Source organism: Diorhabda sublineata, chromosome 2, assembly GCF_026230105.1.
Source record: "Diorhabda sublineata isolate icDioSubl1.1 chromosome 2, icDioSubl1.1, whole genome shotgun sequence".
NCBI classification, from domain to species: Eukaryota; Metazoa; Arthropoda; class Insecta; order Coleoptera; family Chrysomelidae; genus Diorhabda; species Diorhabda sublineata.
Window position 1 is genome coordinate 14388008 of NC_079475.1, and position 15557 is coordinate 14403564.

Genomic DNA, 15557 nt, shown 5'->3' on the forward strand with positions numbered 1-15557 from the left:
TTTTTCTCTGTGATTTTGGTTAATTCCCTATTCTGCGCAGGTTCAAATGGAATATATCGTTGCTTGAAAGATTCTAACAAGAGACAAGAGCTTTTTTGTTTTCGACCGGTCACTACAAATAGCTGATGTTAAGATTGGTAACCAACATTTTTATGACAAAAGTTCTAACTAGGGATAACTGACTCTTATAAAAGATTATATATCTGACCCACCACTATCAGTTAGCCATCAAGCGTAAACCAATACACATCTGTGTTAACAAAAAACAAGAATTCTATTGCAACAAGGCCAAAGTCAGCGAGAAGTGGATAATGTGCTGAACATGAGTCAGTCTGTTGTTTCCATAGTTTACCATCGTTACCAAGAGACTGGTATTTCTCATTCTTTCTTGATAATTCTCACATATCCATCAGATAAAACTCTACACACTTCGTCAATCGTCGTTGTTGCAGGTTTTCTGCCGAAACCTCAAAATGAAAAGAGCCGTTTTTACTTGCAAGCTCTCTTTTCATTTTCTTCTAGCAAAAAATCCTAAATTTCCGCTTTTCCTCCTCCAAAAAAATAAGTAAACACATCCCCTAGCAACCATCACAACCCCAGCCCTCCAGAGGAGCAATTCATATATCACGGCGCACTCCAGCAAACTCCCCTATCATAATTTTTCTTTAATTCACCAAATTCTTCCTCATTCTCTCGAAGACACAGTTCCGGAAGAAAAATATGCACATCGAAAAGAGATTACCAACAAGAGCTCAAAGAAATGAGAGGAATGGCTGTACAGTAAGAAGAAGACTTTAGGCAGTCAAAAAATCCAGATACTCACCCAAATTATTCTCAGCCCACCAAGCAGCCTATTTACGAGTTACCAAAGAACACGTTTATTAGAATACAGAACAATGGGGCTCCTTTATCTTCTCAAACGAAAGCAAAGTGTGTTTGCATGGTAGCGATAGAAGAGGAGGATCCTACAAAAGACCTTGAGGAATATTTGCGTGATGCTGCATAAAAGAAAAAGTGGCTTGTGGAGGATGTTCCTGGATTAGTAGGGAAGGGATCTCAATTGTAGTAGAAAACTGAATTGGTTTTCATTGAGTGGTGGCCGTGGAGCGGGAGGATCGACGAACAAATTTTGGGGATCACGTCATTCCCTCCGTCAATTCATCATAATTCAGGGCAATACCCGTCCATATATTTTTGGTTCTGTATGGCAGAATTTACAGAATGTCAAAATTGCCGCTAAGTGTTGGCCAGCGCCTAGTCCGGAATTAAATCCCATCCAGCATTTATAATATGAATTAAAGAGAAAAGTTCGTTGTAGAAATCCTGCACCAACCACGAAATCCTACCTAAAAACGGCGAGTAAAGAAACTTTTTCGATCCATGAAAAAGTCATTGGAAGCTATTTGGGTCAGGGAAGGGAGTACTAAATATTGATTTTGACAAAATTCAGCTTGTATCTTCTTTTATGAACTGAAGCGTACGACTTTCCGTTTTTTTTTATTTTTGAGATTGTATTACATAGAAATATTATTATTGCATTTCTAACATTTTTTTAACAGGAGATATGCGGATCCGGAACAAATTAAAAGTCATATAATAATCTCATATTTTTATTATTAATTTTCTATATAATCTTCACAAGAAGGATAACAATTTTTGGTGATAATATCATGAAATATTCATAATTCACCCTAATATCAATAGCAACAACGTCATTAATGCAAATCTATTTGACAAATAATTTAAAATTTTGTAAATCCAGTCTTGTTAATTTAAGTAAGCACAAATGACATTGTTTATTCCAAATATAATTCTATGATATATAAATATATTTATTGCATCTCTGATTAAAATCAATATTACATAAGGCAAAGTGCACTATTAGACATTTCGTTACATAAATAGCTTACAATAAGCAAAATTCGATCTCTACTTATACAAAGTTACTACAAAAGATTTATTCAAATCTATCTCAAAGTGTTTTTCTGTTCTTTAATCTTGTTCAATCACAAATCTAAAATGTTAGTCGAGTGACCACTTTGTATATATATTTATTGTCGAAATTAGAATATAAAACGGTGCTACAATACAAACCAGTTATTTCACATATATTTGACATGGATGTAATTTGAATTTAGAATTTTATTACTTTTTTATCCATTTTAAAAAGTTTGATTCGTAGAAATCCAAAATTGTTGACAATCCAAATTAGAACAAAGTATCTACAATCTTCGCCAGCTAACACAAGTGTTTCTTTAAAAAGGTTGTATAATGAAGTTTCTTGATGGTAAAAGCAACAAAAAACTTATACATATATATCCTCGTAGGCATAGCTTACTGCTTCTCTTATTATATTTCAAATATTTGTGAAATATTCTTTTGTTGCCATACTTTCATTGAATTTCTGCTTAGCGGTATTCTTTCACCTGTCTTAGACCCAATGGTACTGTAGGTCTGAAGTTCTTCTTTATATATCCATCGCATTCTTCGACACAACATTTACCATCTTCCTTATTAAATTTCTTAATTTGTCTAAAAGCGTGTAACTGAAAATGAAGAATAAAAGAGGTTAGTGATATTCTATCATATCTAGAAAATGATTTCTTGTACTAAAAACTACTTAAGATGTAGAGAAAAATGAAATATGTTATTTCCTCTTATGAACAATCAGTTTTCGGTGAATATGCACTGATTCAATACAGTTTACATAGCTTTTAATATGTTGAAAATGTACGTAAAATCACTAGATAACAAAATAACGCAGGTATGGGCAACCTTTGTTTGGTTGACGGCGCAGTTTCGAGACTTAGTTAGATTAGTATTAGCATAATGTTTATCCAGAATTTCCGTACACAGTGTTTAGCTTCTCTTTCATTTGCGTAGTCATTGGTAGGAAACGTTTCTTATAACCTTCGTTTATGCTAAACTGTGTTTTGTTTTCTTTGAATCAGATCAAATCTTCCAATTGATTAAATAACAATATGTTGATGCCACATTTTATTTACAAATGCATGTAAACCAAACAAAGTACAAAAAGAACCATAATTACGAGGTTTGGCTATTAAATAACGAGACTGGTTACGAAAAAGGTTTTTATTATAAAAATTATTTTAGATTCTAGATCGCCACACACCTTTCCAAACGTTTTTTCCATTGATCAAAGCAGTGCTGGAAGACTTCTTTGGTGAGGACCTTTAGGAGCTCTGCCGTTTTTTACGGCTTTTATCGACACTCAAATTGGGTCCTTTTCGACGCAGAACTTTTTCTAACTTTTCAAGGAAATCTAAGCAGACCCGTTGACACAAGAGTTTTTGGTCGGGAGTCAGATTTTTTGGCACCAATTTCGCACAGACTTTTGTCATGTGTAATGTAATTCCTCGTGTAAAATTTTTCTAACCGTTTCTTTATCGACGTTTAAAGCCTAGGCAAACATCTGGATGCTCATTCGAATCTGCACGCACAATTTGGTTGATTTTGGTCACTGTTTCAGGAGTTGTAACAGTCACTGTGCGACCTGGGCGCTGGTCATCTTCAGTGCTCTCTCGGCCCTCACTAAAGCTCTTACATCACTCAATAACACCCGCACGAGGTAGAAAATTGTCCCCATAAGCCTTTTGCAACAATTTATGGTGCTCAGTCGGAGTTTTTTCGACGAGAAATTTGAGATTGAAGCGTTGCTTCTGTTTTCCGTCACACATGGTTTTCGGCACGAGAAAAAAGACCCGTTCGTAGACAAGATATCTAGATACCCAACGCACTACTCGTTTTTTACCTTACCCGTATAGGGCGCCCTCTAGACACGCAGTCTCGTTATTTAATAGCCAGACCTCGTATATCTAATATAAACTCTACCCATAAAAATTTCAATTACTTTTAAATAGACAGCCTATTCTGTTGGAAACTGGGAAATAATAGAAATGTATCGGTTGAATTCTTGATATTGACAAACGTAAAACGTGCTCCACTTGCAAAAACTGAGAAACAAATTTAAAAACTACTTGTTTACTATTGATATAATAATTGTCGAGATTATATCTCAACCCCTTGTATAAAATGTAGATTTAACATCTTGAAACAATTATTCAATTATATTCATATTATTAAATATAATATATATTTCGAACGCGAGTGAATATATGTAGTAACATCATCTATTGGAGAGTAGTAGAAATAGAAACAGAGAAATCAATATACCGCAGATAATTACGTGTACATTATAGTTCACATAAAAACCTGCAGGTACCGCCAGACGTTATGAAAATATGGGCTTAAAAAAAGGATAGTATACAGGGGAAATTGAAATTGTTCAGTATAATAGTTGAATTTTACTTGTACTTGAACTAATTCTGCCGCTTCTTGAAGTACTATAATATTATATTAAATATAAAAATTTCCACAATTATATTTTAGAAAGTTTTCACGTTATTCATTGTGGTTTTCTTGTGTATACTTAATACTTAGATTTTATGTCATTTGTATCTTTATTTAGTTATTTATATGTTTGTTTTCATTTTTTTTTTTGAAATTTCTCTCTTTCGTGCACTCTAAATCACTTGTGTAGAGTAAGTTAATATTTTAAATGATACACTTACTTGTTCTTCAGAAACTTCCAAAGGTTCTTTGAATACAATCCAAACGACACATTCCGAACAAGGAGGTGTAGTAAGAGATCCGTGGTATGTGTAGTAAGCGTTTTCTTTAGGAAGAAAAAGTTGAGGATCAATAGCTTCTGGTATTATAACAGTATCGTTTTTATGTTGCACTTGTTCCAGATATTTTGTAACTTTTTCTAGTTCATCGTTCTTTTTTCCCACCTGTAATTAGAAATAAACTTTATTGATTCTCAAAACTACTAATAGATGGATAGGAACATTTATTAGCGGCAAGATCAAATTCGCATGGAGAAAATAATTGGTAATGATCGTTAGAGTTACGAAATATAATATTTCGTAACTCATAGATCCGGTTTTGACATATGGCAACACTGATGTGAATATGTCAAATCTGACATTGCCATCATAAAGTTTGACATTTTTAATGGTTAACGTACTCAGGACGCGAGGTCGCGAGCTTTTCGTATGATGATTTTCTATGTCTTTCGACTTTTGGTGATGAAGCACCATCACGAGTCGCCGTGTTTCGCTTGTTTATCGAATTCAATCGTGGTAGTGCTTTACTACAGGATGAATTTCGTGAAGCTCTTTTGAAATCGGCTGTTGGGTCAGAAAACTTACATGCTGTGCACATATCAAGATCGTAATACGACATACTATGAATTTGAGGCATACTTGCGCATTAGTTCCACTCCACAAATTCATTATTGCATGAAAATGTGACTATCAAAAAGATTTGTTCGCGTAGGATACCGCATAATTTGATAATAACTCTAACAAAAAGAAATGATGAAAAAATTCAATCGCGGTGTGTCGAAGGACGTGACATCTATAAGATCGTGATAGACGACGAATCATAGATCTTTGCATATAAACATGAAACTAAACAACAATCAACTCTACGCGACTTTCAAGATGAGGTAAATCCAAGAAAAAATGTTCGCGCACGAAACATGTCGTCTGTTTTTTCGCAATATTTGGACATTAGAGCAACGTAGAACGGTCAATACTGAATGGTACAAAAGTATTTGTTTGCCAGAATTATTCGCAAAAAATCAGGGAAAATAATCGCAAAAGAGGAATCATTATTCGCGGCGACATCAGTTCAAACAAAAACGTTTTTGAACAGACGAATTGATGGCCGTACAGTTCTTGTTTGGCACCCAATGATTCATTCTTTGCGAGATCAACGTTTTTCTACACCTGAAGAAGCGTCTAAATCACTTGTTTTGGAGGTACCTCAATCGGAATGGAAAAAATGCTTCGACAATTGGTTCAAGCGCAAGAAAAGTTGTATTGATCTTAATGGGTAATATTTTGGAAAAAAAATGAAGCCATATTCAATCATAAATATTATATCAAAACTTAAGAATCAATCCTCGTATTTATTAGAAAACAAAGTATCATTCTTGACCCCGAAATCCACAAATGAGATGAAGTTGTAAGAATATGTTGAGAGTTGTTGTTGGGTTGAGGAAAACGAAGTTAAAAATGGTTGTGTCAACTCGTAGTATTAAAATATTATGTTAAGACAGATGAGTTTAAGTTTGAACGAAGCTGGCCAAATTTGAATTTAGTAACCACTCAAACTTATAGGTTTATATAAAATTTCATTATCACATTTTCCAGTTTCTGTTTAACTAATTATTATCTTGAACTCCATATTTAGATCGATTTTCAGCCACCTTGTATGCTAATTTGGAATAATGCTAATAGTTAACTTTTCGATTTATCTGAAATTAATTTAAATGGTAATTTTTGCTGGTAACTTATTACTCTTTCTGTAATTTGATCGATAAATGTACTCACCTTAAAAAACACTCCCAGTACACAAAGGCCATCAGGGTCATTGGCCGCTTCTTGAATACTGGAATATTTCGTTGAATTCCAATGAACCAAATGTAACTATAATGAAATTTTGGATTTAGTTGAGTCATATAAGTAAAAAACTAATATTTAATAATGAAAATAAAAACAACTTCAATCACAGGTTAATATAATAACTAAGTATAACTGTAATGTGAATAAGCAAATTAAGAAGGCACCTAAATAGTTGTTTTGATTTACTATACAAATAAATACAAAAAAACTCAAAACAAATGAAGATACATTGTCATATTCAGGAAAGTAAACAATTATTTTCTTATTATACATATTTGTAGTACAATCTATCAGTTCATTAAGTCAGAAACTGAATTTTTTTATTTCTGCAACTTGTTATATAATATTTTTAATGTGTTTAGATTTTAGCAAAAAGGAAGAGCTATAGTTAAAATATATAAACTACTTGCAGACCCGGCCACGCGTTGCTGTGGCTGAGTGATTAAAAAGGATATATAGTGTGTTGTCTAAGAAAATATATCACATTAAAGTGTGGCGACATCTATGAGGTGCAAAGGACAAAAATTTACAGTTCTCTGTAAAGAAATTCGCTTAAGGCCCCATCTGTTCCAGACTTATGGAAAATACGATTAATAACAACAATCAACGTTGATGATCAGTTCATAACTAATTATTAATTATTGAGACCATTAATTTAAACAATAACTATCCTAACATTTAAGTTGGACCAAATTACAAACAAATGCCAGCTTTCATGAATATCAGTTGACTTTTTTTGAGTTCAATCGGAACATACACAAGGACTAAGATTATTTGACAGAAGTTGTCTAATGTCAGGAATTGCCTTGAAAAGAAAAGTAACCAAGAAATGAAAGAAGATTTGTTGCTGCAGCAAGCAATACTTTAGAATGTTGTAGAAGTATGGCCGAAGAATATGGTATAAATATTTACTAGGGGGAGGATTAAAAAATATTCACCTTACCGCTAGCACGTGCCACGACCATGCATCGTGGTCTCGCAGGGTGCTACTGGCTTAAAAAATGCTAGTTGCACCGATAAAACGGTACTCATTTTGTTCCTGGGGAAAAAAGTAATTTCTAAAACCTTCTCACAAACTTACTTCAGCTGCAAAATGTTCACCGTTGATAGTATGTTCAGATCCCTTCTCATTTGTTTCACCCCAGTGACAATGAAATTGGTCCAAAACGTATTCTGCTTGAAGAGGTCCACCTTTCAAAACTAAAAAAAATATTTGATTGATCACACTGTAGACTATAATAGCGTAGTCGGTCGAAATTAATGATCATAATTTTAGAATACATTTTACCGGATTTATATTCTCAATAAAACAGATTCTAAATAAATTCAAAATCTATTTTAGAACCAAGACGACTAAGCGACTTGTTTTGGTTTCGAAAAATGTTTGGTTTTGAAAATTATTGAAATAATAACAATAATTCATGTTTTTTTTATTAATATATTGAAAATACCAAACAGATGCAATCGAGTTTTTAAATACAAGCCATATTTCTACACCGTTAGAATTGTATCATTAGGATTAACATTGATAATTATCGGAAGAATTAGTAGTTTAGCGAACTAAGACCAGGGATGTAAGCTTGTAGCGAACACCCAAAATGGCAAACAAAGGCCTTAGGCCTCAGTTATACAGGGAAAAAATAAAATTCAACAAATCCAATATATTTCTTTATGACCCATTTCATTTTTTTCTTGTATGAGTAGGTCATTTCTTTCCTCTTAAAAAAATGCAGTAATTACACATAAAGGATTGGATCCCATCGCCCTTGGTACCGAATTTCCATTGTTCTGATATCTTGATGGAATCTTTCACCCTGATTGTTACTGACACCTCAAATTTTCATAAAAATGCGCTAAATAGAAATGAAGAATACGAAGTTTCAATTATATTGAGCAGCTACGAAATTCATAGGAATCTAAAAGTTCATTAGCTAAATGTTTCTAGTTTGCTTTTATTCTTGCCCAAAAATCCTCTCGCGAAACTGACTAATGAGTTTCAAGCGACATGGTAAGCGTTTCTATAAATCTATACAATCAATATCGCCCTTCTTCAACTTGGCGCCACTTAATTAGAGAAAGACTTGTGTCTTCTTAACTTTTTTCATACATAGCCTCCACGAAGTTATTCATCAGTCCTTGTTCAATGTGAAGTGGAGGTAAAATGAAATTTTTGATTCTAAAAGAGGGACGTATTTAACATTTTGAAATCCTGGTTGAACATAGGACCTTTTCGGCCTAATTTGACCCACGTAGTATTCATGCAATATACGACGCTTTTACAAACAAATAAAACAGCGATCGTAAACCCACTTAGTCTTACTGAAACTGCGATTACTTTCAAATCACCACATTCCTGCCACTTTTAGCAAAAAAACTATAGTTTTGTAGGTTTCTTTCATTGTCATTGAATTTGCAACTGGCATAGATGGAAATTTGAAATTTCACTTCGATTTTCTGCTTCAAGTCATCGTTATGAAAAAATCACATAATAAATTGTCCACATTGTGAAATGTACAAAAAGTAGCATTTCTTTTACTAAAAATTATCAGTCACTTAGATCACGTACCAAATCATCTAATTATTTTTAAGCAATCAAAGAGAAGAACGTGGAGTTAATATACAGTTTCTCGGAGCTCCCTGTCCGTTATAATCTCAATTCTTCACATAAAACAATATATTGATAATCCAAAGGCGCCATCGATACTGGTAAGTGTCCATTGTGAGGAAAAGGTCTGATGAAAGATTGCAAATTTGGTTATCCAATCTGACACTTGTCTTTTTTGGAATTTGTTATGTATATGTCATATAAAATTGTCATCATCAAAATGGTTATTGGGTTCCCATCATATCATTTGAACTGCAAAAGGCATATTACTTCTTTTCTCTGTTAAACCAATGACATGCTACATCTGACTCTTATGGGGAGCCCATTGTTTGTCTTGTACTTAAATTACAACACCAAAATTCATGAGATAAGTCTTTTTCACATTATCAAAAGGTGGTTTCAGTTGTGATTTCACCAAAAATTCTTCACAAATGTAACAAAACTTGTCAGGAATTTTGCTGCAGCCTGTAAGACCATTCAGAACCATTCAGATTAAAACTCAAATATTAACTGAATAAGAGAATAAATAACCTACTCTTTAAAATATTTTTGTTTATAAATATACTAACTACAAAAAGAGCAGGTTTATTTTTTTGATAGAGTATTTGCAATTCATAAAGGGTGCCCATTTCAAAAAATACATTTGTTTCGTGAAAGAGAAATCGAAATATTAACTAATTACATTACTTTATCAACACACCGTGAAAAATATTTTCGAAAGATGCCATAGATAAATGTGTAGGTCAAATAACAGGCATAAATAAAATTGGCAATACTCCTAAATCAAATTAAAAATAAATCTTACTTGACCCATTTCCTTTTACTGTCACTTTCCATGCAGATCCAGTATTTTGTAATTTAGTCGAAGATTCCGGTTTGTATTTCCATTGTAATCTTTCATCGCTAGTTATTTTCATTACATTAACAGGTGAGATGTCAATTGGACTTTGCCGTTCACCAGCAGCATCCGGAAAATTGGATACCCAAGAATGAGGTCCTGAAACAAAAAAACCTGCATACTATTCCATCATATACAAAATTGACGCTTTCCAAAATAACACATATATCGAACTTTGTCGTGAAATTAGTACATTCTATAGACACCAGATTAGAGAAAAAATATGCGTAATGGATTACGTAATAGTGAACAGAGATAATAAGAAACTAGAGATAGACATAGGAATAGAACATCAAAACACCAATAAAGAAGAAATTCTATAAACAACAATAATATAGGTGATTTTTAGGATGATTTTCATTCATGTTCAAAATTCCTTTATAACTCAAGTTTTCAAGTAAATATTTATTCAGTTTGTTGCCACTGTACATTAATCTTCAGTATCAATTGCTTTCACTAGTAGAGTTTTACTTTTCGTAAAAATTCGATATTTACCATTATTCAACATTTCTAACGTTTCCAGTGCTCTTATTTTATAATTTTTAAACATATATGACACTTAAAGAGAGTAACAAATTTTCCCAAGCAATCTGGTTCTTCTTCAATCATACGTCTAACTCTCTAAATTAGAAGCTGCAAAACTTTTTTCCCCGTAAACCAATTTCAAAATACTTATTACTAGTTTAACAGAGAAATACTTTATTGCCAAAAAATTGTTACAATTTGTAGACAAAAGCTTGTAAAAACTCAAAGCAAACCTAAAAATAACTAAATAAACTAAAATTTCAATATACAGAAGAAGCCCGCAATGAGTAACAAAATTATAGGTAATAATTCGCATATTATAAGTCCACAGTAAAAATTAAACCAGTACGCAGTTTGCCCGAAACTAAATATTATTATTAGAATAGAAGTCATTTACAGAATAGAAGGCACTTTCCAGTAAATATGCTCTCAAATTATTGCTGAATGCGGGAAAAGATGATATCGATTTGATCTCAATTGGCAAGTGATTGTGCATTTTTGTTTTATTATTAAATATAGAGCCCTACACTAATTCTGAACGTGAAGTAGGTAGGTAAAGGTCGTGCTCTGCATTTCTAAATGGATAGCCGTGCAATGACCTTTCTGAAATTAGAGAAGCGTGCTTACGAATTAAGCAAACGGATTCAAAGATAAATAAGGAAGGAAGAGTCAGAAATTCCTGAAGAGAGCCATGATGTATAGTCAGAGTAAAAATATAATAGCTCTCTTTTGTAGTTTAAAGATTCGCTCAAATTGAGTAGCACCACACGTACCCCAGAAGGGTAAACTGTTAAATAGGTGGATGAGCTCAGTTCTTTTGAAACTGATCTCAGCGCAAAACAGGATGAACTTAATTTTTTAGATAACACGGTAATATGTAACTCCCATTTCAAGCAATTGTCCATAACAAGCCATGAGAATTTTACGTCAATGACGGTGTCAGACAAGATTAGAATCGTACCATGATTTGAAGTATGAAGTGCCGTAAGATCAGGGTTGCTCCAAGAGAAGCTAGTGTCGTCTGCAAATAGACATATTTTACCACTGATGTCTAGGAGAAACAATATAGGCCTAGTACTGAGCCTTGGAGCACTTCACATTCTATCGGTTTGCAAAAAGACATCGTCGTATCAACAAGCTGTCTTTTGTTGTTAAGGTATCATTTAAATCATTTTATTTTTAAACAGAAATGATAGAAGCCTCTTGATAACCAATTTGACCGATCTTTCTATGATCTTCCATAATGTGGGAAGGAATGCAATTGGGCAATTTAGTTGATACATTCACACCATATTACCGACTAGTAAAAAAATCAGATCTAACGATGGAAATTCAAGTACATTCCTATTGTAGAGCTTCCCGTGGATCCCTGGAAGTGCACCTGAACCACTCCGGGAATTACTGCTCCAAATATGTCTAATATTAAATAAATGAAGAAAATTAATTACAAACGAACCGAAAGCATGAGACAAAGCATGCATTCTTAACAAATTCATATTTCGATGGTGTATCATTTGTTCCCTTATCTAATTTGTGATAGCAGTGACGATATTTAAAATGCAGCGATACCTAACTCTTCTAGTTTCGTGAAATATTGAAGTATACACAGTGACCCTTTGTTTAAACAGAAGACTGATTTAGGAGGTACTATGAGAAACATCAAGAAAAATAATGGTAGATGAGTAAAAATGGAGACAACGGGAATTGAGTAGCATATCAAAATGAAGAAATATTTATTGAAGCAATATAAATCATAATAAAAAAGACAAATTTTGACTGAAAGAATATGAGTAAAATTTGATTCAAAAGGAAACTTGTATCGAAATCACTCAAAAAGTCAAAACAAAAAATGTATTAAAGTATATCTTATAACTTGAACGATCAATATCAAATGAAATAAACATAATTATTTCAATGAATCATCAATAAATGCAAAATATCAACTCAAAGGTTATTAATTATAATTATAAATGCAGGGAAACAACTTCAGTAGTAACGATTGTGAATTAATTACTTTAAATAAAGAATTATTGTTTGTTTTAATTTTCATAATCAGTGTTTTTTGTCATGTGGAATACGCTAATTAAGTGCGCTAATTAAGAAAGTTAAATATTGTTTGTTTCAATGACTTCGTTTAATATATCTTAAATAGAATATTTGTATCCTCATCAACTTTCAAAGACAAGTACTTCTCTTTTTATAAGTTTTTTAAGACTTGTGGTGAGGCATATTTATTCAAATGAAGAACTAAGATGATAGTGAATTCTACGTTTTTCAGTTTACAAGTCCTTGACATGAAAATATTTTCTAAAATTGATTTATTCGCGAGAAATTTCACATATAAACATATATTTCATATTATATAGGATGAATCATTAGTAATCACAATCAATAGTATTAGAAATAGTAATAGATTGTTGTTTTCGAATAAGAAATACACAATTTTGTGGTTTGAAAAAGATTTTATCATTTTTTCTACCCTCTCCGAATTTCAATGCATTTGCTACAGTTATGCTCTAATCAATTAATTTAATATTCGTGGTGAGGAGCTGAACAATTCTTGAAATACGCTTCGACATCAGTTATTACGATTTTTTCGGAAAAGTCGGGTATTGAAGGGTACTAGGTCCGGCGAATAGGGTGGATTTTGTAGCAACTCTTAGGTTAGTTCTCATGATATTTGTGATTGTTTTTTGAGCTTTGTAACAGTTCTTAGATTAGTTTTCATGATTTTTTTATTCATTTGATATAAAAACTGATTTGATCACCTTTTTGTCCAATTTTTGGATGATAACTCGCTTTGTAGCGATATATACTGCCTATATTTCAGCCTCAATGAAAAATTAAGAAATATCCCAATCAATACTTTAAGAGGACATTTATTTTGTAGATTGGTTTCTAATCAGAATTAATGGAAAGTAACTTCTTTTATTGAATTCCCAAAAGTGTATTTTCTGAATAGCCTCAAATTATTCTTAAACTTTTCAACATGCTGTGCTCGGAGCTCTCTATTTAAAACTTATGTATTCGACTCTGGTGATGAAATTTCGTTAACAAGAACTCCTTATTTTCCTTCCTTGGTAAACTATTTCATTAGGAGCTTCTGTATTTGTGTTCAAATAATAATAATATAACTTTATTCATCAGTCATAGAATGATTTTACCTACAATTAAAGGAAATAAGTACATGAAGCTGCCCACCTTTACCACTTGCTTGGTACGCCTATGCCCATAGTCAAATCTATTGAACTATGAAATAAGAATCGCAGAATTACCTCCGCTAATTATGTTATCACTAGTACGCTAATCGCAATATCACGTGCAAATTACGATATTCAACTATGACACAGTCACGTGATAAACTACTAGTGATGTTTTTATATCTCTATACAGGGTATTCCGAAACTTGAAGCAAAAAATTCGGTGAGTAGATGACGGGAAAGTAATGCTGTGACATTGAAAATTTTTTTTAACAGTAATAACCCTTCTAAAGCCTCAAAATAAGAAATGATATTTAAGAATATTTTCTAAATTATACTTATATTATACTACGTATGTCCATGTTTGACGGAATATAATAATTCTATACTACTATCTGAACGTCAGAGGCGGCTCATGTCCAATAGTTAACAATCAGTAACTTTTATAGGGACAACCTGTACAATCTAATGAATTTTTTAATAAAAAGACAATCTTTGCTTAACTCGATAAAATTTATGGTTTAGGAGAAATGTTGATTTTTAAATAGTTGTACATGCCTAAGAATCCGTTCGCCATAAAAAGATATTCTGAAAAAAATTATCATAAATTGTGATTATTTATTGGAATACGAGATATTAAAACAATCAAACATTTCTAATTGAACTGCATACTGTCGAACATCGTGTTACTTACATAAGGAAAAAATTGAAATGTAGAAAAATCTAGTTTGTTAGCCTACAACTTACCAAATAAAAATAAATTATAATAAATATTCAAAGTAGACAGATGATGTTACTTTGAACTTGAAACAGCATTCCAAGATTCTACTTTATAGCGTCATAATGGAAGTTTATCCTATCGATCATTTCGTTCCTTGTATTTATCAGTGTTTCAAATACCCAAAAAAAGTAATCCATCGTATTCAAGTAAGGGGAACGTGGTGGCCATGCAAAAGAACCTCCCCAACCAATCCACCTATCAGGAAAAATATCTATAAGATTATTTTTTACTTTACATCATTTAGGAAGTGGGAATAAGCTCTATCATGCATTCATTTATTCATTAGTTCTGCAAGAAATATTTGATTGTGTTTTTAATCAATAACATCTATAGAGTACCTACAAAGAGTACCTTTTTGTAAAAGAGTCGATCGAAAAATTCAATTTTGTTTTTTCTAAATTGTACTGTTAGTTAGTTACGGATTGTTAGCCATTGGACATGGACCGTCTCTGGCCTTCAATAGTAGTGTAGAATTATTTATTCCGTCAAAAACGGATGTTCGAGTGTATAATAATATAAAGAAAATAAACTTAAATATATATAAGTTCAGAATCGATGGGTCGTATGAGAAAAATTTTTTATGTCACAGCATTATTTCCACGTCATCTACCCACTGCAAATTTTTTTGCATCAATTCTCGGAACACTCTGTACATATAAAAACTATTAGAAAACCTTGAACTACGTTTAAGTAGTTAAAACTAAATTAGATACTATATACGATGGGAGTCGTCAAGTTCCAGTTTTGAACAAAATGTTTTAATTCGAAAATCCAAGAAAAGTTGAATTAGATTATTACAAAAAAAATGGTCACGATTATGGTTGATATACCATATTCTCGAATATTGGAGAACGAAGAATAAATTAACCAACGAAAATCACACTTTCTGCAGTATCATTTGAACAACTACAGACGTTGCAGCTTGAGCACAAACTTTTGGAGCTAATTATTTCGTACAAGATTTCGTACTTGGAATATTATCGGTTTGATGACATTTTTATTGCGCGCAAGCTGCAATTCTAGCGAAAAATCTAAAGAAACCTTCTGTTATTCT

The 15557-nt window shown here is 32.4% G+C and overlaps 1 protein-coding gene across 2 annotated transcripts in view; it reads right to left on the reverse strand.

Annotated features, from left to right (window-relative positions):
• Positions 1-1594: 1594 nt before the first annotated feature.
• The window catches only part of LOC130453167 (carbonic anhydrase 2), a 48454-nt gene continuing 34491 nt past the window's right edge, over positions 1595-15557 (reverse strand). Inside the window, exons 3-7 of one of the 2 annotated variants that reach the window (XM_056792775.1) lie at positions 9905-10096; positions 7576-7694; positions 6423-6518; positions 4593-4814; positions 1595-2546 (exon numbers count right to left, since the gene is read on the reverse strand). In XM_056792775.1, coding sequence (XP_056648753.1) covers positions 2409-2546; positions 4593-4814; positions 6423-6518; positions 7576-7694; positions 9905-10096 — 767 coding nt within the window. In that variant the 3' untranslated portion in view covers positions 1595-2408. The remainder of the gene's footprint in view (positions 2547-4592; positions 4815-6422; positions 6519-7575; positions 7695-9904; positions 10097-15557) is intronic. The other variant, XM_056792777.1, reaches the window with a different exon arrangement.